Here is a 26,944-nt window from a genome sequence, read left to right as displayed (position 1 = left end):
GCTTCTCTCCTTGATTAATTTCCACTCATTGCTTCTTGTCCTACCTTCAGGTGCTTTGGAGAATAGCTTGACTACCCCAATTAGATCTTGAGGAATCTTTAAATACTGTATTGAGATTTGTATATTCCAGTCATGGGTTCCTCCCGGTTCGGCCCGGTTCGCGAGAGCCGGTAGTGGTGACGATATGACGTCACCGAATCGGTTCTCTGTCTTTGGGAGCTGGGCTCTCCCACCCGCCCCTGCGTTATTCTGACCTTATATGTTTGCTTTTTTCGCCCAGCTGAGAGGTGCGGTAGAGCGGATTGCCGCACCTCAGCTGGGCAGATTCGCAACGCGCTTGCGCAAAGCTCAAGTTTGGTGTGCCTGCGAGCGAACTGAGCATGCACGCAGCAATCGCGCACAAAGCGTGCGACCGAAGAGGCGATCGTGCGCAAAGCGCGCACACATAAAGAACCGGTAGTAAAGCCGGTTAGAACCCACCCCTGGTATATTCCTTATTGATTACTGAAGTGTATTTACACTACTCCTTCAGAGACTTGTGGGAAACTGAATTTCCAGAGATTTTTCTTATTGTTGATATCATGTTTTCAAATTCCAGCTGGGTGGTAAAGCATTGCTTTGAAAATTAGTCTGTGAACTTCAGATGGCAAGGATCTGTATTTATATTATGAGAAGTCAAGTAAGGGCATACAGAGAACATGTTCTCCATTTATTAACTTAGTTTTGGGCTATGAAGTAAAGGAAAATCATTATCATGTGAACTTTTATTTCAGATGTTTAGATCTATGAGAAATGAAAGGTGGTCAGGCAAGGTTGATATTCTTGGATATCTTCAAAAATAAATAGCACAGTGCTTATTTTTCTTAACCAAATTGGCTATGCTAACTTCGGCATCATTAACCATTATGATGCCAAAACGACAAAAATTGCATCATGGCATCACAACGGAAGCACCACTCTTTCACACTTGCCTTGCAACATCCCATATAGGTAGAAAGTGAGCAGAACTTGTGCCTTAATACCTATTTTACCCAGTGCCTCCCCACAGATATCTGTGTATGCTAACTTTCTCCTATGGGTATGCAGTGGCTACAAGCAGAGAGCAGTTTAATTCAGTATTTCAATCTTTGCTACAGATAAACACCCTCCCCTTCCCAATCATTGTGATTGGAGAACCCCTGGTGAGCATTTTCAGATGAAAATGAAAGTATTCATTCCGTGATGTAGTCAGTCATTTGACTGTATTCTTTGGTATTACTTCACTTCTCCTCTCCTCTGGTATTTCACAAAGGGAAAAAAATATATCTATTACTTTTTTGCAGGCAAAATGCCTTCCTCTTTTGCAGTTGTCTCTGGTTCATTTCAGAAATACCCTGTTTCGCCTATCAGAATCACAAAAATCAATGCAGTACAGCCCAATCCATATAGGCTTCTGAGATTCAGCTTAATTCTATCTATAATCCTATTTATGTTCCTATACTTCTCACACTACATAATAGCCACCTATCTCTTATAAAACATCTGTATGCAAAATCATGTTCTTTTTTTTCTAAAACAAGGTGCATTATTAAGATACACAATTAACAGTTAAATCATCCCATTGAGTTCAGGGGAGCTTAATCTCTTTAAGAAATATGCTTTAGGAATATGGCATAAGTATATGTAAGGAAAAAAAGACCCAGTTTAGTGTAGTAGTTAAAGCGTAAGGCTAGAAAATGGGAGGCTGTGAGACCATACGTTCCAATCCCGCCTTAGGCACAAAGCCAGTTGGGTGATCTTGGACCAGTAACTTTCTCTCTCGGAAGGAGGCAATGGCACAATGACAAATTTTGCCAAGAAAACTGCAGGGGCTTATTCAGTTAATCGCCATGTGTAACCAGATTACGTAGGTAGGTAGGTAGGTAGGTAGGTAGGTAGGTAGGTAGGTAGATAGATAGATAGATAGATAGATAGATAGATAGATGATAGAGATAATAATAATAATGATAGATAGATAGATAGATAGATAGATAGATAGATAGATAGATAGATAGATAGATAGATAGATAATGATGATAGATAGATAATGATAGATAGATAGATAATGATGATAGATAGATAGATAGATAGATAGATAGATAGATAGATAGATAGATAATGATGATAGACTGATAGATAGATAGATAGATAGATAGATAGATAGATAGATAGATGATAGATAGATAATGATAGATAAGATAGATAAATAGATAGATAGATGATAGAGATAATAATAATGATGATGATAGATAGATAGATAGATAGATAGATAGATAGATAGATAGACAGATAATGATGATAGATAGATAGATAGATAGATAGATAGATAGATAGATAGATAGATAGATGATAGATAAATAGATGATAGATAGATAGATAATGATAGATAAGATAGTTAGATAATGATAGATAGATAGATAGATAGATAGATAGATAGATAGATAGATAGATAGATAGATGATAGAATCAGTGATCAATCAATGAAGAAAAAAGAAGTATCAAATAAATATGAATAACAGATTAATGGCCCAAAAAATTCTTAAGATATAAAGAAGTTCTCTTAGCCTACTTGTTTCACAAAGTGGAATCATTTGCTCATGTACAGGTAGTTCTCAGGTTACGACTACAATTGAGCCCAACACTTATGTGGCTAAGTGAAACATTTGTTTCACTTAGTGAGTTTTGCCCCCGTTTTTATGACTTTTCTTGCCACAGTTGTTAAGTGAGTCATTATGTTAGTAACATGGTTGTTAAATGAATCTGGCTTCCCCATTGACTTTGCTTGTCAGGAGGTCGCAAAATGACCAGTTGCCAAGCCTCTGAATTTTGATCATGTAATCATGGGGATGCTGCAATGGTCGTATGTGGGAAAAACAGACATAAATCACTTGTTTTCAGTGCTGTTGTAACTTTGAACAGTCACTAAGTGAACTGTTGTAAGTTGAAGTTTACCTGTATATCACTTTCAGCCACAGCTCTTGGATTCATAACTCATCAGGTTATGACTTCCTTATTGAATACTGAAACTTCCGTTCCACATCCTTAGGTCAGGCATTCCAATTCATGGTACCTTGCAGCCAAAAATGTACAATTCAAAGCACTGAAAGTACCTCCTAAGAACCATACTTTTCCCAAGAAGAAGAGGCATTCCTTTACTCCTGTCTTGAGAATATTCAAGGATCATGTCGCACATCAAGCTGACATTTTCATGCCTGTTGGGCTTACCAATATGTAGACTAGCATCAAGCTTATGTCTGAGGAATGTTCTTGCTTAATTCCGTAATTTGTAGCTATTTGTTTCAGAGGCATTCCTTTTTTTGACACATTCTCTATGAATTAATTGATCTGCCAGGCAAAATGGTTCTTTTTACACAGAACTGTTGAAAAATTGTGCCTTGTTATATTACAGTATAGATGGATAGATGACTGATTCAACCAGAAAGTCGAAGATTCTAGAAGCAGATTCAGCAACTTGTTAATGGTGGTAGTCCCTGTGAAAATCTAAGCATCCCTCAAATGGTTCTTTTGTATATTTTCAGGACTCTGATGGCTGCTTAAGTCATTCCTAATTAGTCAAAGAACTTAGGTCCTTTGTCCTGACCTTGATGTGTGACTGATCATTTTTCCTGGATTCATCATGAATTTTCCATGACTACTCCCTGGTTCATCCTGAAAAGATCCTGGTTACACCTATGCTGCTTAGTCCATATTAATAAAAGGATTCAAGAGCTCCTCCTATTTTTATCAATCTTATTCATTCTTTTTGGCTCTTCTGTTAAACTCTTATATGCAAATTATTTTCAATCCCAGCTCCCATAATTGCAATTAAACTCAAATTAAACAACAAGTAAATTATGCAACTATGGCCTGCTAATCTAGTATTTCCACTGAACCCATATTCTAATACTTCATGTACTAGTCCTGTAATACAGAGGATTCAATAAAGTCTTTAAACCAGGCATGTCCAAACCATGGCCACAGATCACATGAGGCCCTGGACAGCTAGTAATACATCCCCCCGCCCAGATTGTAATAAAAATATTAAAAATTAAAGGAAATGTATTATTTACATACATTAACTACTTCATATATTTTATATGAAGCCCACGGCAAATTTCTCTTCATTCAGTACAGCCCAGGCAAGCCAAATGGTTAGACATGCCTGCTGTAAACAATATGATACAAATATTTATAGTACTATGTTTCCCCAAAAATAAGACCCTGTCTTATATTTTTTTGAACCCCGAAATAAGCACTTGGCCTTATTTTCAGGGAGGTCTTATTATTTTGGGGCGAGTGAAGCAAGATGGGGCTCCTCTTGCCGTCTTACCTGATTTCCAGCTCTGCGTTTAAATATTTTCATGGAGGGCTTATTTTTGGGGAGAGGCTTATTTTAGCGCATGCGCTCAAAAGCCCGATTGGGCTTATTATCAGGGGATGTCTTATTTTCAGGGAAACAGGGTATTACATTGTACATAGTACAGAGAGATTTTGAGTGCAGCGTTTTAATTATTGCTTCAGTTCTTCGCTCTTTTTTTAAAAAAAGAAATATTAGTTAAAACTTAGCTAAATAGTTTTGTTTGAGAATATGACTTTATGTTTTATTTATCTCCATTTAAAAAGCAGTACAATTGTTTTTCAGATTTAGAAATACCCTATGTAATGCGTAAGGTATTGGATATGAATTTCTGCAGTGCAGTGCAAAGCAACATTGGATATGCTGAAGTTTCTTGTGTCCACTGTGATTCCTTCTGTTCAAGAGATCAATGGTAATAATCTTCCACACTAGGAGCAGCATATTTAGATAAGGTTAAGGAGAGACAGAGAGCAATTGGCATATGTTCTGAATCAATAACTTGTAACTATATGTTTAGTCCCTCAAGGTTAATACCTTTCAAATGGTTGGAAATTGATTTAAGTCTTTTCTCAACTGGGGTCAAGTCCCTTTAGTGTAAATTTGCATGAATCTTTGAAGAAAAATATGCTTTCCTGATTGGTATTAGGCCTATAAATATTCAAGTCTTGGTGTTGTCCAAATGGTGAGTTTAATTCATCTCAGTCCACTAAAAAAAGAAATGAGTAAAATCGCTGTCTGTGATATATATTGTGGGATAACGACAAGGGCAGTTTAAGAACTAAGAACACTGGATGGATTTTTTCATTAAAAACTGGACAACTTGGCATAATAACTTTTTAAAGATAAAACAGGCCTGATGTGCAACATCTGGCATCTTGAAACATTTGCCTGACCTTGCCCCTTAATATGTATCACCACCCCTTTGGGTCTCCCAGAGCAGCGATCCCAAACCTTTGGGCACAGTGACTGGTTCTGTGGAGAAAGTTTTTTTCCATGGACTGGAGTGAGCGTGGGTTTGTGCATCCTGCATCCCACGAATGGGGCTTCGCTTGTTTGCACGGCCCAGTTGCTGGCATGCCATGGACTGGTGCTGGTTCACAGACCAGGGTTGGGACTCTATCGCACCGTATCACTAGTACTTCTGTTAGTTCTACCTGGCAAGATGATGGACTTATTCAGGTGGTGGGTCTTTACAGAGTTACTTGTTAGATAAAATGGACCAATCCAGGCCATAACATGGTACGTTGATATATGTAACCATTACACCACATGGCGATCTTATTTTACTTTGCAAAAGAATGCAGACTAATAAATTACCTTTCCCCTTCCCCACCCTGTGAATCAGAAAAGCCCTCTCCCTAATTTCAACCACTTCAGCATTATTCATATAACCTGTATTTACCAAGGAAGTAGGCTTACAAAGCCATTTTGGAAGGAAAATCCATCTGGTTCAGTTCCAATCTGGGAGAAAGATGCTGGAAACAAAATGGAGGCTGGAGGCTGATTGGAAAGAAGGTCCATTTATTGGTGAACAGAACCACCAGGGTTTGTGGTTCTGGGGCAGCTGACAAAATGGAGTTTAAAGTGGGTGGATTCCTATGGGGCGGGGTCATGTAGGGATTTTGTAGGGGTCATAGCTGGCTCTATAGGCAAAAGAGGAAATGCAAATCCTAGGTGTTTGTCAGAGCTAATTTTGTCAATCTTTGGCTTAATTGTGTTGCTTATTGTGTTGCTTATCTGAAGTTTCTGCTTGAGCCAGTCTTTCTGAATGGATTACCAAATCTTCATTTCTAAAAGCTGGCCTCCTCAGTTTCTGCTTGGGGCAGGGAGACTGAGGCTGGTTTCTGTCTCCCTTAAGAAAACATTTCTCCATTTCTCCCTTTGGAGAAATATAATATCCTGTCTTTTAAATATTCCTCGAAATATCTCATTCTTCTGGGGTGGGAGGGCTTTCCATTGCCATTTGGTATCAATGTGGTTATGTCACATGTCACGAAAGATGGGAATGAATGCTACAAAGCTTTTACATAATGTTCAATAACTGATATTAAGAAGAATGCACAAATAGGCAGGGAAGTTTGGTTTGGGAAGCCGAACAGGTTAACTACTTGTACAGAAGGGAGTTTACTCTCATCACTGTTCATCAGCCTCAACTGTCAATTCTTACTCACCCCCACCCCCCAACAAAGAGATTATGTTTACAGCAATGACTTGAATACAACTTGTCCATTGGGAGGCACACATACAGACTAGAATTCAAAATGACATGTAATCACACAAATTGCCTTATTTATCTCTACAGGGCAAATGATCTGGAAAATCCACATCAGATGGATTTTTTTTTTTTTTGACATGTTTCTCTCACAAAGATTGAGGGTTTTCCATTACAACCAAGAAGTTTCAGAGAAATCTGCCTAAAATCTATGCAGCAATCCCAGAATGATTGGAATAAACTGCAAAAAGCATATTTTATGGAGTTTTATCAAAGCTGTGATAAACTGACAGTTAACAGCAGTTGTACCAAGTGGGGACTGAGAGACATCATACTATTCATACTTGAAAACTCAAGTATTGAAGGAGGTGCAACTCAGAACAGTAAAGAGCAAAGCAGTTCACAGGTGTAATGGTAGTAGTGAGCAGTTTGCAAAGTTTCTCAGGTTGCTAACAGGTCCGCAAACACCAAAAAAAAAAAACCAAAAAAAAAAAAAAACTGCACTACTTCACCGGAAGGATTGACCTGTCTTGCAAACAATTCATGAAGGTTTTGTAATATTAATGTACTGATGTAGCCTTTCATGGCCAGTATCTCACAAGAAAAGTTGGGCTTCAGGATTTGGTGACCATAGTTTGAAGAACAGATTGTCTGATGTTTTGCTGGCAACTGTGTTTTGCATCTTTGGAGGCAAAGGGGTTTCCTGCACAGAATTGTTGGCAGGCTTGTTATGAGCACAATCTTTTTAGTTGTGGTGGAAATCTATACAAAATGACAAGATATGTTTTCTGTATCCGTATTATTGTCTGAAATAACTCTTTGGAAGTACAGATGTTCCACAACTACCTGTGAGTGGCAAGGGATCACAATCTGAAGTGGAAAAGTTTTGGAACTTTCTGAAAAAAAAATAGAATCATGCATGTAACAACAGTACCTTATCATCCAGCTATGAACAGATTGGATGAAGTGTTTCTTCAAAGCAAGGGTGAAATCTAAAATTTTTTGCTACTAGTTCTGTGGGCGTGGCTTAATTAGTGGGCGGGGCTTGGTGGTAAGGTGACTGGGAGGGCATGGCTTGTTGGTCAGGTGGGCGTGGCCAAGTCAATGTCACTTCTTTGCCCTTTTTTAACCTACAAAACACAACACAACACAACTGGCTCACCCACAATATAAAAGCAGCTGTGCTAGACCCAAAATGGCCCCTGCAACAAGCAGGAACCTCACACAGCCACAAAAAGCCCAAAAAACCAACTTTCACACTTTACACACACAAAATTCCACATACAGCTTTGTGAGATTTTGTGTGTTTGTGTAGTTAGAGTGAAACACTACAGAAACACACTAAATCTCAGAAAGCTGCACAAATATTATTTTATTTTAATTTATTTTTATTTTTATATAAAAGCAGCTAAATTTAAAACTTCCTAAACTTTAAATGGCTAGGTCTAAAAAAAGAACAACTAAAAAAAACCCCAATTAACTATTTTCTTAAAGCTCCCAAAGGGGAAAAAAACTTACCCAATAGAACAGGGGTCTCCAACCTTGGCAACTTTAAGACTTGTAGACTTCAACTCCCAGAATTCCTCAGCCAGCTTTGCTTTGCTGGCTGAGGAATTCTGGGAGTTGAAGTCCACAACTCCCTGCCTGCTTGATTGCAGGCAGGGAGATTCAGTTGCTTGCTGATGCAATGGATTGCAGGGATTACAGCAAGGCGTTGCAACCAGAAGCTAAGGTAAGCAAGCTGAGGGGGGGAGGGAGAGGGATTTTTGCTACCAATTAGCAGGCAACTCAGCTGGGGTCGTCAGAGTTGGCTCGTCAGAGCCATTTAAAAGAAAAAAAGGCTCTGATGATCGCGCAGCTCAGCTGGGCATGGGGGGTGGGGGCAGGGATTTTTGCTACCAGTTCTCCAAACTGCCCACCGCCATCACTACCTACTCTCTCGAGCCGGTCCGAACCGGGAGCATTTCACCCCTGCTTCAAAGTTTTAAGAATGCTTTGTGAACAAAGAAAACATCATACTGAATCAAATTATTGCAATGCAGTGCACACAACACAACTCAAACTGCAGTAATGTTATTCTTGGGATTTACTTTGCATACAAAGTTGGATCTTCTCTAACCTAATTTGACTAGAAATGTTTGGGACAAACATCTGAAGCAAGCTGAACAGTCATCTTACACTGAAATAATAAAGAGTAACCAACTGAGAAGAACTCAGATATACACAAAACAGTTGTGGACAATCAACTAAAATTTCTGAGTTACTATCAAATTAACTGTACACCAATTGTACACCAGTATCAGACAAATCAATCATTCCTGTTTGTTTGTTTGTTTTTGTCACTATTGGCACCATCCAGGGATGGGTTCTACTTACCTTTACTACCGGTTCGCAATGGGGCTGCATATTTGCTTCACTCGCTCGCTCGCATGCGTGCGTGTGTGCGTGCTCTTCTGCGCATGTGCAGAAGCATTTTGATGATGTCAAGGTCGGTGGGCGGAGCCTCCCGCCAGTTTTACTACCGGTTCTATAGAACTGGGGGCAACCCACCACTGGCACCATCCCATTAACATTTGAAAGAAAAATAGAACTGTGCCTAGTTTTTAAATGCAATACAGTTGATATCTTGATGGAACAATTTTTGCAACTTTTACCGACTCACTGGGATTAGCGTTCCTAGATGTTTTAATAAAACAAACAGCAGGAAAACAAAACTCTAATGTCTTTTGTTTTATCAGTAGGAAAAATAAAAAATTTTAAAGTAAAAAGGATATTTTAACATGAAAGAAAAACTAGGTGTAAGCTGACAATTTCATTTATTCAATATTGTTCAGTCTTGATATGATATATCTGGTTGAACTGCTTCCTTTTACACAACAAACTGTTTGCTGTTGCCACAGAAATCTTAGATTTAAAATGAGCATTTTGGAGAAGTAACAATGCAAATGAAGTCAGCATCTGCCATGTGCAAACCAGTATTTTAGCCTGACAGCAAATCACCTAGCTCCCATTCAGTGTTTGAAATACTTTGTTCTGCATGTTGTTGGTACCAGCAAATCATAAATCTGATCACCACAGAAACGAGAAAACATCCTTAGTATAAATAAGCTGTAAACCGTGACATATCACATATAGGTTTGTGGCAATTCTAAAATGCTTGCCTGCTGTGCAAACTCCTGAGTTTTATCATTTTCAAGCCATCAGTCATCAATGAGCATAAATTTTCCCTCTCCACTTACATTTGAAAAAATATAAAATGTGCCTAGATTTTAAATATAATATTGTCAGTGTTTTGGTGGAAAGAGGGGTTTTTGCAATTTTTTACAGAAGCCACATTCACAGATAATGCTAAGGCATCATTGTTAATACATCTAATACAGTGGTGGAATTGAATTTTTTTTACTACAGGTTCTGTGGGTGTGGCTTGGTGCATGGCTTGGTGGGCGTGGCAGGGGAAGGATACTGCAAAATCTTCATTCCCACCCCACTCCAGGAGAAGGATTCTGTAAAATCTCCATTCCCTCCCCACTCCAGGGGAAGGATACTGCAAAATTCCCATTCCCTCCCCACTCCTGGGGGGAAGAATATTGCAAAATCTCCATTCCCACCCCACTCTGGGATCAGCCAGAGGTGGTATTTGCGGGTTCTCCAAACTACTCAAAATTTCCGTTACCTGTTCTCCAGAACCTGTCAGAACCTGCTGAATTTCATCCCTGATCTGATAGCTCTTACAGATAATACAGTAACAAATTAAACCATTGCTTCCTCTGTCTCATCAGGGTTTGGGATTCCTTTGATGCTCACCAGGCACTTTAAGCTTCAATTCTGTGTTTGATTGTTTAAATGTTTAAATGTCCCAAAGGTGTTTTTTTTTCCCCCAAGACTTTCTTGTTTTTCTATGAAGACATTTTGCTTCTCATCCAAGAAGCTTCTTCAGCTCTGATTGGATGGTGGAGAATGGAAGGATCTATACTCCTTGTAGACAGCTGGTCATTTGCATTCTTTTAGAAAGTCATTGAGGCCTCTTGGAGGTTTATCTGTGTCCTCAGGGTCACCCGAGTAGTGCAAATGAGTGTGGAGCCTTCTTGGAACTGCTGAAAGGACAGTATTGTAGATTGGAGATAGATGATGTCATTTCCCTCCCCCTCTGTTGAGAGAGGGCTGTTCAATTTTGACATAGATGGCCACTTTGATCCCTCTTTCAAACCAGCAGTCCCCTCTGCCCAAAATGTGGAATTTTCTATCTTCAAAAGAGTGGCATTTGTCTTTTAAATGTGCCATGTTGTGCCATGTGATTATGAAGTGGTTGTTTTGTTTGCCCAATGTACAGATCTGCACAAAGCTCACTGCATTGCATATACCACTGAGCAGGTAGACTGGTTGCCATCTCCCCCTACAGTGAGATTAATTATATTCTGTTTAAATTATGGCAATTCTAAATTTAGATAAAGGCATATAAACACACCTCTGCAATTTGTATCCTCTTTTGCCTTTTTTTCTTGTAATGCATTTCTTCTATTTTAGCAGTTCCTAAGTGCTAAAATAGTACAAAGAGATTATAGATTGCAACAGTGTATTTGGGAATAGCTGCCAATAGAGCTGGATCTTTATCTGCTCCTTGCAAGCACAGCCAGCTGAATTGCTCTTCTAGTCAGTATAGCTTTCTCATTTAGTTAACAGACATGGGAAATGAAATAAAAAGATCAATTTAAACATCACCTGTGAACAGAATATTTTACTTCACGGAGGGCTCATTGATAACTCTCTGAGTTTGCATAAACTTAACTTTAACAGCCATGATGAGTAATACAGGTAGTCCTCGATTTACGACCACGATTGAGCCCAAATTTTTTGTTGTTAAGTAAGAATTTGTTAAGAGAGTTTTGCTTCATTTTATGACCTTTCTTGCCACAGTTGTTAAGTGAATCACTGCAGTTGATAAGTTAGTAACCTGGTTGTTAAGTGAATCTGGTTTCCCCATTGACTGTCAATTGTCAGAAGGTCACAAAAGGGGATAACATGACCCCGGGACACTGCAATGGTCATAAATATGAACCAGTTGCCAAGCATCTGAATTTTGAGCACATGATCATGGGGATGCTGCAAAAGTCGTAAGTGTGAAAAATGTTCATAAATCACTTTTTTCAATGCTGTATGTTACTGGAATAGTCAGGGGAAGTACAGTGATTTTGAAATGGTAAGAGTTTCTTAATGTTTCAATTAATTAATCAAAAATGTCTCCAGGGCAGTTTATAAATTTCAACCTGATCTTTTTCTTTGGAATAATTTAGAAGGAAGATATACAGGGGAAAGGAGGGTCATATATGAACAGCTGAAAATATATGCTAATGTTCATTTGCTTCGTAAGTGCCATGAAACTTTAGCAGGCTCTAGAATGTAGAAAAGAAATAATTCATCACTTCCCTTCTGAAACTTTGTCTAACATTTAAAGAGAAAGCGAGTGAGAAAATAGCTTTTTACCTATGAATTAAAGTGATTGATCACATCCTTGGATGAAATGGATTTTGCACACCTTTTCAATGAGGCTTTAGACCTGGATTTGGCACTGAAGTTGTCTAGTCCCCTATTGAACAATTAGCGCCAAAGAAGAAAAATGGAGAGAGCAACTTGTTGAATGTTCTGGATCTCTTACTGGTTTTCAATACCGTGACATTTTTCTGGGTCTGAGTAGGTTAACTCTGAAATGCTTCTCCAAAAGAAAATTCTTGAGGATTTTTTTCTTATGATTTTTATTTGATGGGACTCTGTATCATTTTCTCCCCATGTTGTTCAATCCTTGCAAGAAGAGAGAGAGAGACCATTTAGACATTAACAGTAAAATGTCATAAGATTCAGGTGAGGCCTCAGAATTGTTCAACTGGTGCTTGGCTGCTGTAATGGGCTGGATGAGGACCAAAACCCTGAAGATCATTCCAGAGAAGATAGAAGTGCTAATGATAGATGGGTTGTACCTCCATTTTAAATCCAGCTTGTTCTGAATAGTGTTAAATTTCCTCTAAAGTTTAAAGTTTGGATAACTTTTCTGTCCATTTTTGTCTGTCGTGGTCTTCTAAAGAACATAGCACCTTTCACCACTTCACAATCTATTGGGATACTAGAAGGGAAGGGAAGGGAAGGGAAGGGAAGGGGAGAGGAGAGGAGAGGAGAGGAGAGGAGAGGAGAGGAGAGGAGAGGAGAGGAGAGGAGAAGAGAAGAGAAGAGAAGAGAAGAGAAGAGAAGAGAAGAGAAGAGAAGAGAAGAGAAGAGAAGAGAAGAGAAGAGAAGAGAAGAGAAGAGAAGAGAAGAGAAGAGGAGAAGGTTGGAAGGGACCTTGGAGGTTTCAAGTTCAACCCCCTGCTCAGGCAGGAAACCCTACACCATTTTAGGCAAATGGCTGTCCAATCTCTTCTTAAAACCTTCCAATGCCGGAGCATTCACAATTTCTGGAGGCAAGTTGTTCCACTGATTAATTGTTCTGTCAGGAAATTTCTTCTTAGTTCTAGGGTGCTTCTCTCCTTGATTAGTTTTCCTCCATTGTTTCTTCTCCTGCCCTCAGTGGCCTTGGAGAATAGCTTGACTCCCTCTTCTTTGTGGCAACCCCTGAGATATTAGAACATAGCTATCATGTTACCCCAAATCCTTCTTTTCATTAAACTAGACATACCCAATTCCAGCAACTGTTCTTTATATGTTTAGCCTTCAGTCCCCTAATCATCTTTGTTGCTCTTCTCTGCACTCTTTCTAGAATCTCAACATCTTTTTTACATCATGACAACCAAACTGGATGCAATATTCCAAATGTGGCCTTACCAAGACATTATAAAGTCGTATTAACACCGCATGCAATCTTGATATTCTCAGATATTCTCTGTGTGGTAACCCATAAGCTAACAACTTCCTCTTTAGAGTACTGTAAAGTATTGAGCTGACTTTGATGATGGTTCAGAATCTTCAATTTCTACAAAATTCTACGCTGTCACATGCCCAGAAGTGGGAAGTGACTACCCAACAACACCTTTTCAATTATAGCCTTCCCCTGACATTCCCTAGCAAAGTAAAGTTTGAAAAGACTAATTTTTGGCATCAGAAAAAAACAAGTGTTCATTTTACAAAGTCTTTTAATGATGTGTTAATGCGGCTGTTCTATAAGTAGATTACTTATTTTTCATTTGTTCTATAGTTGAATGAAAAATAAGTAATATTTTTTGTTCTATAAGTTTTATAAGTAAAACTTTTGTTCTATAGTTTTCCGTACGCCTTTGGCGTTTAGTCATGCCGGCCACATGACCATGGAGATGTCTTCGGACAGCACTGGCTCTTCAGCTTTGAAACAGAGATGAGCACCGCCCCCTAGAGTTGGGAACAACTAGTATATATATGCGAGGGGAACCTTTACCTTTACCTTTTATATTACTTATTTTTTATTTTTTTCTATAGTTAATAAAATGTCTCAATGTAGATTTTCATTAATTGTTGTAACTAATTGTTTTAAACATAAACTTAAAACTTTTTTTCATGAGAAGTACTATAGCAAGAGATCAGGCTAGCTCCTCCTTGCTTTTTTTTCTTTTTCTTTTTTGAAATTGTTAAAAACTGAAATACTTGAGAGGGCACTCTCTTACCCTTACATATGACTCATTTTTTAAAGTTTGTTTCTCCAATTTTTATAGCCTGTGTTTATGACTTTTGAATAGCCTCTCTTGCTTTTTTATTCAGACTGTGGATGTTTAAATTTGTGTTATATTCTATGCAATCCATTGAGAGTCATTTGATTGGTAGGGCGCTAGACAGGTTGATAGAGCCTGTTTGCAAAGCCACATCTTATTTTGAACAGCTTATTGTATAGGATGCTAATGCCAGATGATATTAATATGAGAAGTGGAAATCACACATTCTGTTTTTACAGAAATTTACTCTTAACCATGGCAAGAACATGATCCAGTTACTATTTATTGACCCCCTGTCCTTAGGATGATGTCATCTCTTTCCCTGTTCATAGCTGAGGCAAGTTAAAAAGGGGTGTTTTGGGAGCATTTTCTCTTTTTTTCCAGTACAGTACTTAGCACAGTGATGGCTAATCTTTTCCAGATCAAGTGCCCAAAGTATGCCCAAACCCTCAAAATGCAATGTGCGTGCGGCCCCTGTCCCTGTGTCCCCTGTGCATGCACATGTGCCCCCTGCATGCAGCCCCGATGAATGCACATGCAGCCCGTGCATGCACACGCAGCCCCCACGCAGCCTCACGCATGCTCACGCAGCCCCACACATGCGCACGCAGCTCCACGCAGCTCCACGCATGCACATGCAGCCCCGCACATGCACATGCAGCCCCCACGCATGCATACACCCCCCTTGTGCCCCACCCCTCCACATATGTGCATGCACCACCACCACCCCGCATGCGCCCCACTCCACACGCATGCACGGCAGAGACCCAAAGACCAGCTGGCCAGTGGGAGGCGCGCGTGCATGCATGGTGGAGCTGAGCTGGGGTGACGGCTCTCCTGCCCACAGAGAAGGCACTGCTTGCCACTTCTGGCACATGTGCCATAGGTTCGCCATCAGGGGTATAGCATCTGCCATACTTCATCAAAGATTTGGTTGTAGACAGGGTCAGGAGTTGGGATATGCCCATTCCTATTGGCCACTTCAGCCTGTAATGGACCTGCCCTTTTTCCTCCAGTCACTGGACATTGCCTTCCATGATTATTTTGTTTGCCTTGCAAGAAAGACTGAACATCTGGCTTCCACTGGTGCCATTGCTCATTCTCAAGCACTTGTCCAGTTTCATGCACATTCCCTTATGTACAGGTTTGCTGATATTTTGAACAAACATTAAACTTTCTCCAGAGAGAGGTAATCTGTACTGCATCGAAAAACAATTTAAACTAGGAGATCCAGCTTCTGCTAGGTGACACTAATGATTGTGTTACAGGTTTTTGTTGCTTCAGCCCACATGGTATTTCACATGACCACACTTTTTCCCATTGCTATTGCTTTAAGTTTGGAAGGGATGGGAGTCTATTTTTCCTACTCCATGAGCTACATCTGGATACTGCCAGATCCAGCCACTTACAACAGCTCCCTTCTCTTCTTAGCCAAGGATAATGCTCACACATTATCAATTCCTCCCAATCCATTTGGTCTTGAGACTTTCCTCCATGCCTATGACCTATCATCATAGTTATTTCTGCATTTTTTCAGAAGAATACGAGACCCAGATTCAGAAATAGCCTGACTGACTCCATTTCTGCAACCTGCCACCTAAGCATTCATCTATATTCACCTCCATACTCCTATACATATTAAGGAGAATGGTTGATAGTTGTTTGTACCCTAGCATATTATGGGGGGATGGAAGGAAAAACAAAAGCAGAATAGCCCATATATCATTTTCCTTAACTTGTCTTGCATTAAAAGAATGAAGAAAATACATTTACTGATATATGTTCGTGAACTGGAGCCAAGCAGTTTAACCTGACCAGCTGTCTGTGCCCAACATGAGATCTCAATATTAGATCTTGTTGCCTTTTTTCCATGGGTTATTGAAATAAAACATTCCTAATATGACCAAAGTTTTTTATGTGGATAGTTTATTTTCTCCTTTAGTGAATTTCCTGAACTTAGTAAAAAGATGGAAAAAGCATGGGAAAACGCAGACGGTCACAAGTGGAAGATAATTATTCTGGACACCAACATTCCCCTTCTAAAAAAATAATAAATGAGGCAAGGTGATTGTCCAATAAACGTTTTAATTGGAAATACCTTAGAAGAAGTTGCCATCGCAAATGGATTAACTGACCAAAACAGACTACGCTTATTTATTTATTTTTTTAAGCATCTGGTACTGACTTTCAATTGATATTGGCTTAATTTGAAAAGTGGCTATACCATTTCACGAAACTCCAAGAAATCTTGGAATAAAAGCTGAGTATCTTGGTTTCAAATATTGCTTTTATTTGTGTGTGTGTGTGTGTGTGTGTGTGTGTGTGTTTCTGTGTGTATGTTCTAGAAATGCTTTATGCTAATATGCTAATGTATCACATAACTAAAGCAGCATCCCATCCCATAATGAAAAGAGTTAAAGTCTCTGCATGAACAGCAATAACAACTAATAGTCAGAGGTGGTATTCAGCCGGTTTGGACTGGTTAGGGGTGAACCAGTAGCGCCGATGATCAGTTGGCCCCACCCACCCAGCCCCGCTCTATCCTGTCCTTTATTTCCTGCTTTGTAGCTGATTTTCCCCCTCCTCACTATTCTACTTACCATTGCTGACTTGGAAGGTAAGCAGCTGAGCTTCTAAATGCTCCATTTTCAACGCAAGCGCAAGCGCCTTAGGCACGCATACAAAGCACACACTCACCAAACCGGTTGTTAAACCAGCAGCATCCCACCACTGCTAATAGTCTATGTGAAGCATAGGACTAGAGCAAGGACAAATGTAGGAAGAACAGTCTGAAACAACTGCAATATCTTTGCAAATGGCATTTTTCTTCTGGTACTCTGTTCTATATCATATTAAAACTGAAAAATCAAGGATCTCCTAGTAAACCTTCATGGTTCAGGTCTGTGGAGATTCTCAGTCACCCAGGTCATGATTATCCTCCCAAAGGATAATCATTTTTCAAAAAGCAACTGCTGGACTTTGTTTTTCCTTTCAGCTGTTCCAAGAAGGTTCCACACCCATTTGCACTATTCAGGTGACCCTGAGGGCACAGATAAACCTCCAAGTGACCTCAGCAACTCTCAGAAAGGGTGCTAATGACCAGGTGACTGCAAGAAATATAAATCCTTCCATTCCCCCAGCATTCCGTCAGATCTAAAGAAGTTTCTTGGATGAGAAGCAAAACGTCTTCAAAGAAAATGGAGTCCAGTTGCCTTTTGGAAAAGAACTGTTGGGACTTCACGAATCAGGGCTTCTCATACTTTTGGGATTGCCTTTTTCAGTGGTCTCTACCTCTTCGGTAAGAAGTGTCAGCAGTCAGCATGGCCCTGGTCTCATCATGTTATTCTTATCTGGGGCTACTCCTTGTCTCTAAAATGGTATCAAATCCCTCAAAATTCACCCAGCCTTGACAGTGCTGACCATTAGGAAAACTCTAAAATCCTAGTTCTTTCAACAGCCCTGGGATTTGCTTGGGACGTGTGTTGGCTGTGCAATAGTATTATTTCCATCACATGGTTATTCCTTAATTCTTCTTCCCCATTGTCATTATAACTTGTATTCTTTACATTACTGTATATTGGCCCGAATTGCTTGTGGTGATCAAAATTAATATAATTGGAATATGATATATCAGTTGATATATAAATTGATTGAATGAATAAGCTTGCTTTAGGTTCAAACTGAAAATGCATATCAGTTTTTCCTTCACCTGATGACCTCAAGCAACAACGGACAGCAGTTTGCACCAACCAATAAGCAGAGAATGCAGGAGTGGGGGAAGGCTGACATATGGTTTGAATGCTACATTGTTATCATATTTACTAGAGCTTTGCAGGTTATCAGATTTAATGCACTAAACTGATTCAATGGCATATTCTTACCATAGTACCTCTCAAGAGCACCTTAAAACAACTTTTTCCGGACCAGGGGTGAAATCCATCAGGTACTGACAGGTTCTGGAGAACCAGTAGTGGAAATTTTGAGTAGTTCAGAGAACTGGCAAATTCTGCCTCTGGCTGGCTCCAGAGTGGGTTGGGAATGGGGATTTTGCAATATCCTTCCCCCAGGAGTATGGAGAGAATGGATATTTTGCAGCATCCTTCCCCTGGAGTGGGGTGGGAATGGAGATTTTGCAGTATCCTTCCGCTGCCATGCCCACCAAGCCATGCCCACAGAACCAGTAGTAAAAAAATTTGGATTTCACTACTGTTCTGGACTCACAAGTTTCTTTTTCCAGGTGATGGGTGATTGTGGGAAAAGACCCATTTTATTTAAGCTATGCTGGATATATTAATCTACACCTTTGTGTTTAGTTTCATCACATGTATTCCTTATATTTAAAGCGGGTTATTTTCTATAGAACATGAAGGTGACATACATATCCCATTTTATTTTACAAAAATCAGAGAGAGTCATTATGAGCAGATTTATTTCACAGCTGGCTAGAATTTTAACTTTGGTCTCCTTGCTTCAAGTGAAAGATCTCTTTCACTTGCTTTAGATTTTAATTGCAAGGAAATGTATAACAATTATTCTGGAAGATTGCATTGAATATGATGGCTTTACAGCTCTGCCAAATGAGCTCTGCACAATGTAAAATACATAATTCATCAGAATGGCGTGTGGATTTTAATTGACTCCACAGATTTTTACAAGTAAAACAGCATATTATGGACATAATTATAATAATGCTATAAATAGAGTAATTTAATAATTATGACAGCAGCATCTACGACAAGCTACAGTGATCCAAAAAAAATGCCAACATATGCATGGTGATGTCATGATGCAAATCCCATCCTTATTCCCAATGTCTGTTGCAAGTACATATGCTACCATTCTTTGAAGATGAATATATGTAACTCAAAACTGCCTATCCAGTACAAACACATTTTCCTCCTGCATAAATTTGACACAAACAATTATGGTGACCAAAAAATACTACTTGTCCCATCTCTTGGTCTCAGCAGAGACAGGCCTCCCAGTTGTAAAATGGCTTCTTGCAATGTCCCATATTTTGTACCATAACTCAGCCTGGAATTCATCAGTTCTAAACATAAATATTCTTTTTAAAAATTTCATCTTCTGTATTATTTATTCATTCCAACATAAATAGGCTACCTATCTGTGTTGTATCTCAGGCATTCACCTTTCCTTCTTGCATGTGGAATATATTTTTTCTTGCTATTTTCTTGAGCAGTTTTTCATTTTATAGAGTAAAGTATGGGAAAATCAGGGCTAAACTGTTGGTTTAATCTGGCATCTTTAAAATTGTATATCAGAAAAAAAAAAACTCAGGCGTCTTCTCTGTAATTTCTTGTTACCACTCTAAATGAGGTATGGAATAATTTTCTTATTTTTGGTTCAATAGTATATATATTTCATAAGGCTATTTAAATCTATATATATAAAAGCCAAATACCACTCATTCATCACAAAATCTCCAGAACAGTAAAGCCTAAAAACTTGAAATTTGGCACATATGTTCCTCTTGGCTTCTAGGTGCTCGCTAAGAAAGGATTTTTCAAAATGACCATCAGATCATTAGTATTTCATATACAGTATTATATTCACATGCTCTGATGCTAAGGAGTTAGATGTTCTACTCCCCCTCCCCACCTGAAAGGAACTCTGTCCCAACTGCCAGTTGCCTTATATTAACACTCTCTGATTCTACCCCTTCGCTAAACCGAGCGTGGGTGTGGCCAGCGCATGACTCATCTGGCCTGCGGGCTGGGACATTCTACTCCCCTCCCCCTCTGTTCCAACTGGCAGTTGCCTTATATAAACATGCTCTGATGCTACGGAGTTACACATTCTACATTAAGTTTCAGGCTTTAAGTGTCAATTTATCACACCCGATCACATAGCTTCATAGTGAAGCACGGGTGTCCAGCATTCAAGATTATGTATTTGCTCTAGGAGTAAAGGTGGTAACCAAAGGTTTTGGTTACCACCTTTAAAGCGCTCCATGGCTTAGGACCTGGTTATCTACAGGACCGCCTGCTACCACCAATAGCCTCCCACCGGCCAGTACGCTCCCATAGAGAGGGGCTCCTCCGGGTGCCGTCAGCCAAACAATGTCGACTGGCGGCCCCTAGGGGGAGAGCCTTCTCTGTAGGGGCACCTACGATCTGGAACGAGCTCCCCCCGGAGATACGGAGGATCCTGGATCTTCGCACCTTCCGTCGCGCACTTAAAACGTTTTTATTTCATCAAGCTGGCCTGGCCTAAATCTTCTCCTTTTTTAAATTTAAATTTTAAACACAAATTTTAATCTGTTTTATTATGGGGTATTTTAAAATTCAGCCTAAACTATTTAATTTGTTTTAATCTATTTTAAATTTTGTATCTCTGTGTTTTATCCTCTGGCTGTTCACCGCCCTGAATCCTTCGGGAGAAGGGCAGTATAGAAATTTAATAAAATAAATAAATAAATAAATAAATAAATAAATAAATAAATAAATAAATAAATAAATGCATTGAAGTAAGCACACAAAATTTAAAATCAGAGATAAATTGGCATATTTAGCATATCTTTGTATTTAGCATGCTAGATTTTAAGGGAATTTTTTTTCCCTAATACAAATAGCAGTGTCTTAGGAGGGGACAATTACTGGGATAATAGCAAGCAAAAAGAGACAATTGAAACGTTTCTTTCCTGAAGAAAGTCTGAAGAAAACTTCTAATCTGAAATTGGTATTTACACTAGAAAAAAAACCATCCCAATTTGGGATTCTAAACAAAATGCCAATAATAGGGAACTTTACTTTTATGCTGGTGCCAATGCCATCTTCGAAAGAGGGTTTTCCTAACAAACAAATGTCTAGTTTAATTTGCTCCTTCAGTCGATTTGGTGTAGAGCTTACAGCATCAAGCTAGAAATCAGGACATCATGAATTCTAGTCTCACTTTAGGCACTTAGCCAGTTAGGTGACCTTGAGTGAGGTCCTCTCCCTCTCAACCCCAGGAAGCAGGCCAGAGCAAACTACTTCTGCAATCTCGCCAAAAAAACTGCACAAACCTGTCCAGGCAGCTGCCAGGACTCAATACTGACTCAAAAGTACTGACACACACAAATTGCTCTTTAATGGCTGCTTTGGTCCCAGCCATTATTATATTCATGAATATATTATTATGATGATTGATTGATTATGAGCCATCCAGTGGATGTCGACTCTTAGCGACCACATAGATTGATTTTCTCCAGAATTATATTATTATAGTCATAATCATTTTCATTACCTATTGATGTTATTGGCACTTTGACAAGCCTATATATGAAACGAAAAGCCATATTTTGCGGTCCACATACTTGGATAGTGAAAGAAATTAAGTTTCTTGGCATCCCAAGTACAGAGTTGCCCATTTGAATGGATGCTACATAGTAAAATTAAACTTTAGCAAGAGCTATCACCATCCAAACATTTCAGAGTGTCTAAACTGTCTTACAATAATCCCTTTCCTTTTTTAAAATAATAATAATAATTGTGTTAATAAGACTAGAATGGCTGGAAATTGCTCATTATAGAAATATTCTAGAGAGGAGTGAGATGTACAATGTAATAAATAATCTCCCTGACTTACTCTAGCCAAAATATTGTGTGACCATAAATCTTGGTTGACAGAGGTGAAGCTTTGGAAGAATTTTCCAGATATGCTTTTGTTTAAAATTCTTGTTTCTCTCACAGCTTCATTCTGACCAGGATAAAGGAGATGGTTCACTCAAGTACATCCTTTCTGGAGATGGAGCAGGTGACCTGTTCATCATCAATGAAAACACTGGAGATATCCAGGCCACGAGAAGACTTGATAGAGAAGAGAAGCCTGTTTACATTCTTCGTGCTCAGGCTATCGTCAAAAAGACTGGGAGGCCTGTGGAACCAGAATCAGAATTTATCATTAAGATCCACGATATCAATGACAATGAGCCCCTGTTTACAAAGGACATTTACAATGCCAGCGTCCCAGAAATGTCTGATGTAGGTAGGTGTCAGATCACTCAACCATGCTGGGATTAGTTTTCATTAGCTAGTCAAATGGCAGTGCTAAAATTGGGATTACAAAGATCAAAGCAACGAGTACTTAACATGTCCAGCTCTGCGTTTTTCTGCTCTACAGTAAGAGGGGGAAAAAGATAAAGACAGAAGATCTGCATTAAGTCACTTGTGTTGGAAGAAAGATGACAGAGAAAAGTAGTTTATAGATGCAGATAAGCATCTGGTATCATTGTAGGATCCATTTGATAAAATGGTGGTTTAGTAAGATTAGATTATGCAGCACATGGTCATAAAAGAAAGAAGGAGGACAATTCAAAATTGTCCTTACTACATAGAAAGTATATTCTGTATAACCAGGTCCTCTAATAGTTAATTTTCAGATTAGTCTAAATTGTAATAAACATGTATTTACTGCCATTTATTTGGCAACTGTTTTCACATATGCCCTTCTACAAATATTACAGTAATTTCTAGGTGCTGATTTCTAGGTGCCGATGTCTACTCGGAACAGCTTTCTGAACAATAACAAAGATTTGGTAGTTGGAACTGAGATTATATTGCAATACATGTTTTAATTTGTTTTAATTTTTGTTAAATGGAAAACTATTCACAAACCCATGCTATTTTTTTCCCTTTGGCTTTCTTAGTATTTCCACTTAAATCAAAATTCAGTAGCATCAATCATAGTATACACATTAGAGGTGGGTTTCAGCAGGTTCTGACCAGTTCTGGAGAACCGGTAGCAGAAATTTTGAGTAGTTCAGAGAACCAATAAATATCACCTCTGACTGGCCCCACCCCCATCTATTCTCTGCCTCCCAAGTCCCAGCTGATTGGAAGGAAATGGAGATTTTGAAGTAACTTTCTCCTGGAGTGGGGTGGGATGGAGATTTTACAGTATCCTTCCCCTGCCACGCCCACCAAGTCATGCTATGCCCACCAAGCCACACCCACAGAACCGGTAGTAAAAAATTTTGAAATCCACCACTGATACACATATATTGGAATGTTTTTGCCTTGAATGAAGATAAACTATGTCTATTTGACAAAAATAAGGAGAATTCAGCTGGGCACATTAGCATCTGATTAAGTTCATGAACTTAATAAATAACTGATTTTCATGTGTCATGCAGCTATTTTATTGTAGCATTCCCATGTACCAGCATTGGGATCTATCTATCTTTGGCTGATCTTAGAAAACTAAGCAGGCGTGAATCTTGTTTAATAGTTGGATGAAAGACCACAAGGAAATTGCAGGGCTGTAAGCTACACTGAGAAATTTAAAAACTATACCCAGTAGGAGGCAGTGGCAAACCACTTCCATATTGCACCTGGATGTGTCCATAGACATTGGATCATATTCAATCATCCTGGTTGGTTTTCTCCCTTCCATTAAATTCTGTTTTGCCTACTATATCAATATTCTGATGGATTTAAGAGATTCTTTCACAATCGTATTTGGAGGATTGTATACATATACATACATACATACATACATACATACATACATACATACACACACACCGTATTTTTCGGACTATAAGACACACTTTTTTTGTCTCCCAAAAGGGGGTGAAAATGTCTGTGTGTCTTATAGACCAAATATTGCCGAAGCCCTGCCCACCTGCCAGCATTTTTGGCCTACGCATGCTCTGTTTTCGGGCCCTTTTTCGCCCTTTTTTGGCCCATTTTCGAGGCTTTTTTTGGCATGTTTTCAAGGCTTTTTGGCCCATTTTGGGGGCTTTTTTGGCCTGTTTCAGGGCTTTTTTGGCCCATTTTTGAGGCTTTTTTCAGCCTGTTTTTTCAGCTTATAAGACGCACCTGACTATAAGACGCACCTAAATTTAGAAGAGGAAAACAACAAAAAAAAGTTTTTGGCCTTCCTTTTTTGGGGCCTTTTTTTATGGCCCTTTTCCAGTCTTTTTTCGGCCTGTTTCCGGGGCTTTTTTTGGCCCATTTTCGAGGCTTTTTTGGCCTATTTTTGAGGCTTTTTTCCATTTTTCCCCTCTAATCTTCTCAATGTTCAATCCAATCAGTATTTTCTTTTTAGAAATGATTGTTTTATCTTAGAAAATAATATATAAAACAGGAAAACAAACAAACAAAATGAAGCAAAACAAAAACATACATTCCACCCTAACAACTATAACAACAACAATAAAAATAGTGTACAAAAAAAGGGGGGGAGAAAGTGGTCAATTAAATTTAACATTTAACATGTAGGATCCACCCTGGCTGGGTTCTGAAAGAAAGGAAAAAACAATTAATTCTCCTCCCCTTTTACATATATATGGTATATATAATCAAAGCAGTTAATTTCGCCATCTCTGGTAATTCAGTCAATTTCAAAATCCATTTTTCAACAGTTGGCATCTCTTTTTTTTTTCCAATGTTTGGCAAGTACAATCTGTGCAACCGTCACCATGTGAAGGAATAGCATCCCATTGTTTTTCAATTGACTTCTTCATCATACCTAAAAAAAAGCTTCAGATTTCATTAATATTTGTCTCTTAAATATTTTTATATTGTCATTCTTATGTTTATCCAGTATGTTTGAATTTGATACAAGCTGCATTAATTTGAACTGCTTCAAGAAGGGTTTTTTCCCCCCCAGACTCATAAAGGTGTCTGAAAAAACGTAGGTTGTTTTAATGAAATAGAGATAGGTGTTATGCTTCCAAGACACTATCCAGGGTCTTGGATAGTGTGACAGATGGAATATAAATGGAATATAAATAAAATAAATAAATACATTTTTCATTCATTTTTAAGCATCCATCACAGGATGCACAGTAGTGGGTTCCACTTACCTTCGCTACTGGTTTGGAACCGGGAGTGTATGTGCGCTTGCTTTGCTCGTGTGTGGCGCATCTGCACACATGCAGAGCATTCGTGATGACGTCCGGGCGGGTGGGGGGAGCCTCCCGCTGCCGCCACAACCGGTTCGCCCAAACCGGGGCGAACCAGTAGAAACCCACCATTGATGGGTTTCCAGACAGGAAGAAGAAATCCAGTCACCAGGCCAGAAAGAGTGCCCACTTCTATAGGACACTGCATTTAGAAAGAATGTGCATGTGTATACTATATAAACAAATAATTGTTGGAGTATTTATAAAATCAGTTTCAAATCAAGCCAGGCTTGTGCTGATTTATATAGATATCGCCATGCAGTTTCTTAGTATCATGCCAAAAAAGTGTTTGCCACCTTTTCTAGCATTGTGTTTTGATCTTCAAATTTTGCCTACAGATCTGGATTTCTTAGGGGACCCTCAACCAATCTTCTGACTCTGTTTTTGCTTTTTAGATTAGCCAAAATGCTATCAGTTACTTGGGATCTGGTTCTCTGGGCTTGTCTGTATTGTATGTTCTTCAGCACACTCTCTTTTTGCTATTACCCCAGAAGCAATTTTCTCATATCAGAAAAAAATATATTTTTGTCTGTCTGAATTTGGCCATTTGCTTGCCTGTTCTTTAAATTGTTTGATCTTTCAAGAATAGCCATATGGGGAGGAGACGGAGCGAGAGAAAAAGCCATGATAAGCAGAAATTTCTTTTCTCCTCCTGTGGCTTGTCAGAATTGCCCTTCTTTCATTGTTTCCAACAGGAGAATAAGGATTTCCTTTTATTTCAAACAGCAGGCACAAGCATGAACTGATTCCATTAAAGAACATAGAAAGCCCCTTCATACCGGTTAAATCTCCTTTTCAGCTTGATAACTGCTATTTGTAAAATAAATATCAATGAACTGAAAAACGAATGACACAATGCCATTGTGTGCAGTTTGATTCCTTTGAGCCAATTGCAAAACATTGGAACAACTCCATCTTTCAAAGCAGGGTGGGCATGCTTATATTTACAGCTAATTTTCATAAAATTAGTCGAGCCAGTGCTCCAAGGGCAGACTTTCAAAATTTGCAGTATCGGACTTGTCCTCATAAATTCTATTCTCAAACCCAAATTCTGTTAACTCTTGACAGCAGTTGAAATGGCATCCTTTGATCCACCAGTTTATAACTCTGTATTTCATTGTCACAGGTACATTTGTCATGCAAGTCACTGCAACGGATGCCGATGACCCTACATATGGGAACAGCGCTCGAGTTGTCTACAGTATTCTCCAGGGACAACCATATTTTTCTGTTGAGTCTGAGTCAGGTCAGAGGACTTTAATCTGTCATACTCTGATAACCTCCGTAATTTAAAATGACTTGTTAAGTCAAGCTAGGATGTCATTAGGCAAACTCTTCAAAGAAATCCATTTGACTCGATGCAGGCTTTGCGAGTTTCAACAGAGCAATACGTCTATAAGCATGATACATTTTTTAATCAGAATATCTTAACCTAATAAGCAAAACTTAGCTTATTAAATGGATGCAAATCCATTTAGCAAACATTGGGTATGTAGATGCTTCCATTAGAGCTGTGCTTAGCACAGTCATTTGACTTTGAATGTGGAAGAAAAAAGAAAAGAAAAGGAATTATATGCAGGAAAAAGATCTTGCTAATCGAAAGTCTTTTTACAAATGGAACTAGACTTACCAAATTTCTCCTCCTATTTAGTTTGCGACCTACTTCAGCTTTGATAACAAACTTTTCCTCATACATTCAAAGTGCCTTTGTGGCACTCCCTCCTCCAATTTTTCCCTAACACAAACTTGTGAGCTAGATTATGACAATGACTGATTGAATG

General features: G+C 38.9%; 1 protein-coding gene across 2 annotated transcripts in view; it reads left to right on the top strand.

Annotated features, from left to right (window-relative positions):
• Positions 1-26,944, top strand: part of LOC139316026 (cadherin-6) — an 80,610-nt gene that overhangs the window by 20,587 nt on the left and 33,079 nt on the right. Inside the window, exons 2-3 of one of the 2 annotated variants that reach the window (XM_070942572.1) lie at positions 21,946-22,240; positions 26,290-26,409. In XM_070942572.1, coding sequence (XP_070798673.1) covers positions 21,946-22,240; positions 26,290-26,409 — 415 coding nt within the window. The remainder of the gene's footprint in view (positions 1-21,945; positions 22,241-26,289; positions 26,410-26,944) is intronic. The other variant, XM_070942573.1, reaches the window with a different exon arrangement.

This window comes from Pituophis catenifer, unplaced genomic scaffold (assembly GCF_029215685.1).
Source record: "Pituophis catenifer annectens isolate HBS135680 unplaced genomic scaffold, rPitCat1.0.hap2 SCAF_3, whole genome shotgun sequence".
Taxonomy (NCBI): Eukaryota; Metazoa; Chordata; class Lepidosauria; order Squamata; family Colubridae; genus Pituophis; species Pituophis catenifer.
Note: the sequence above shows the minus strand (reverse complement) of the source record. Positions and strands in the feature narration are given on the sequence as shown.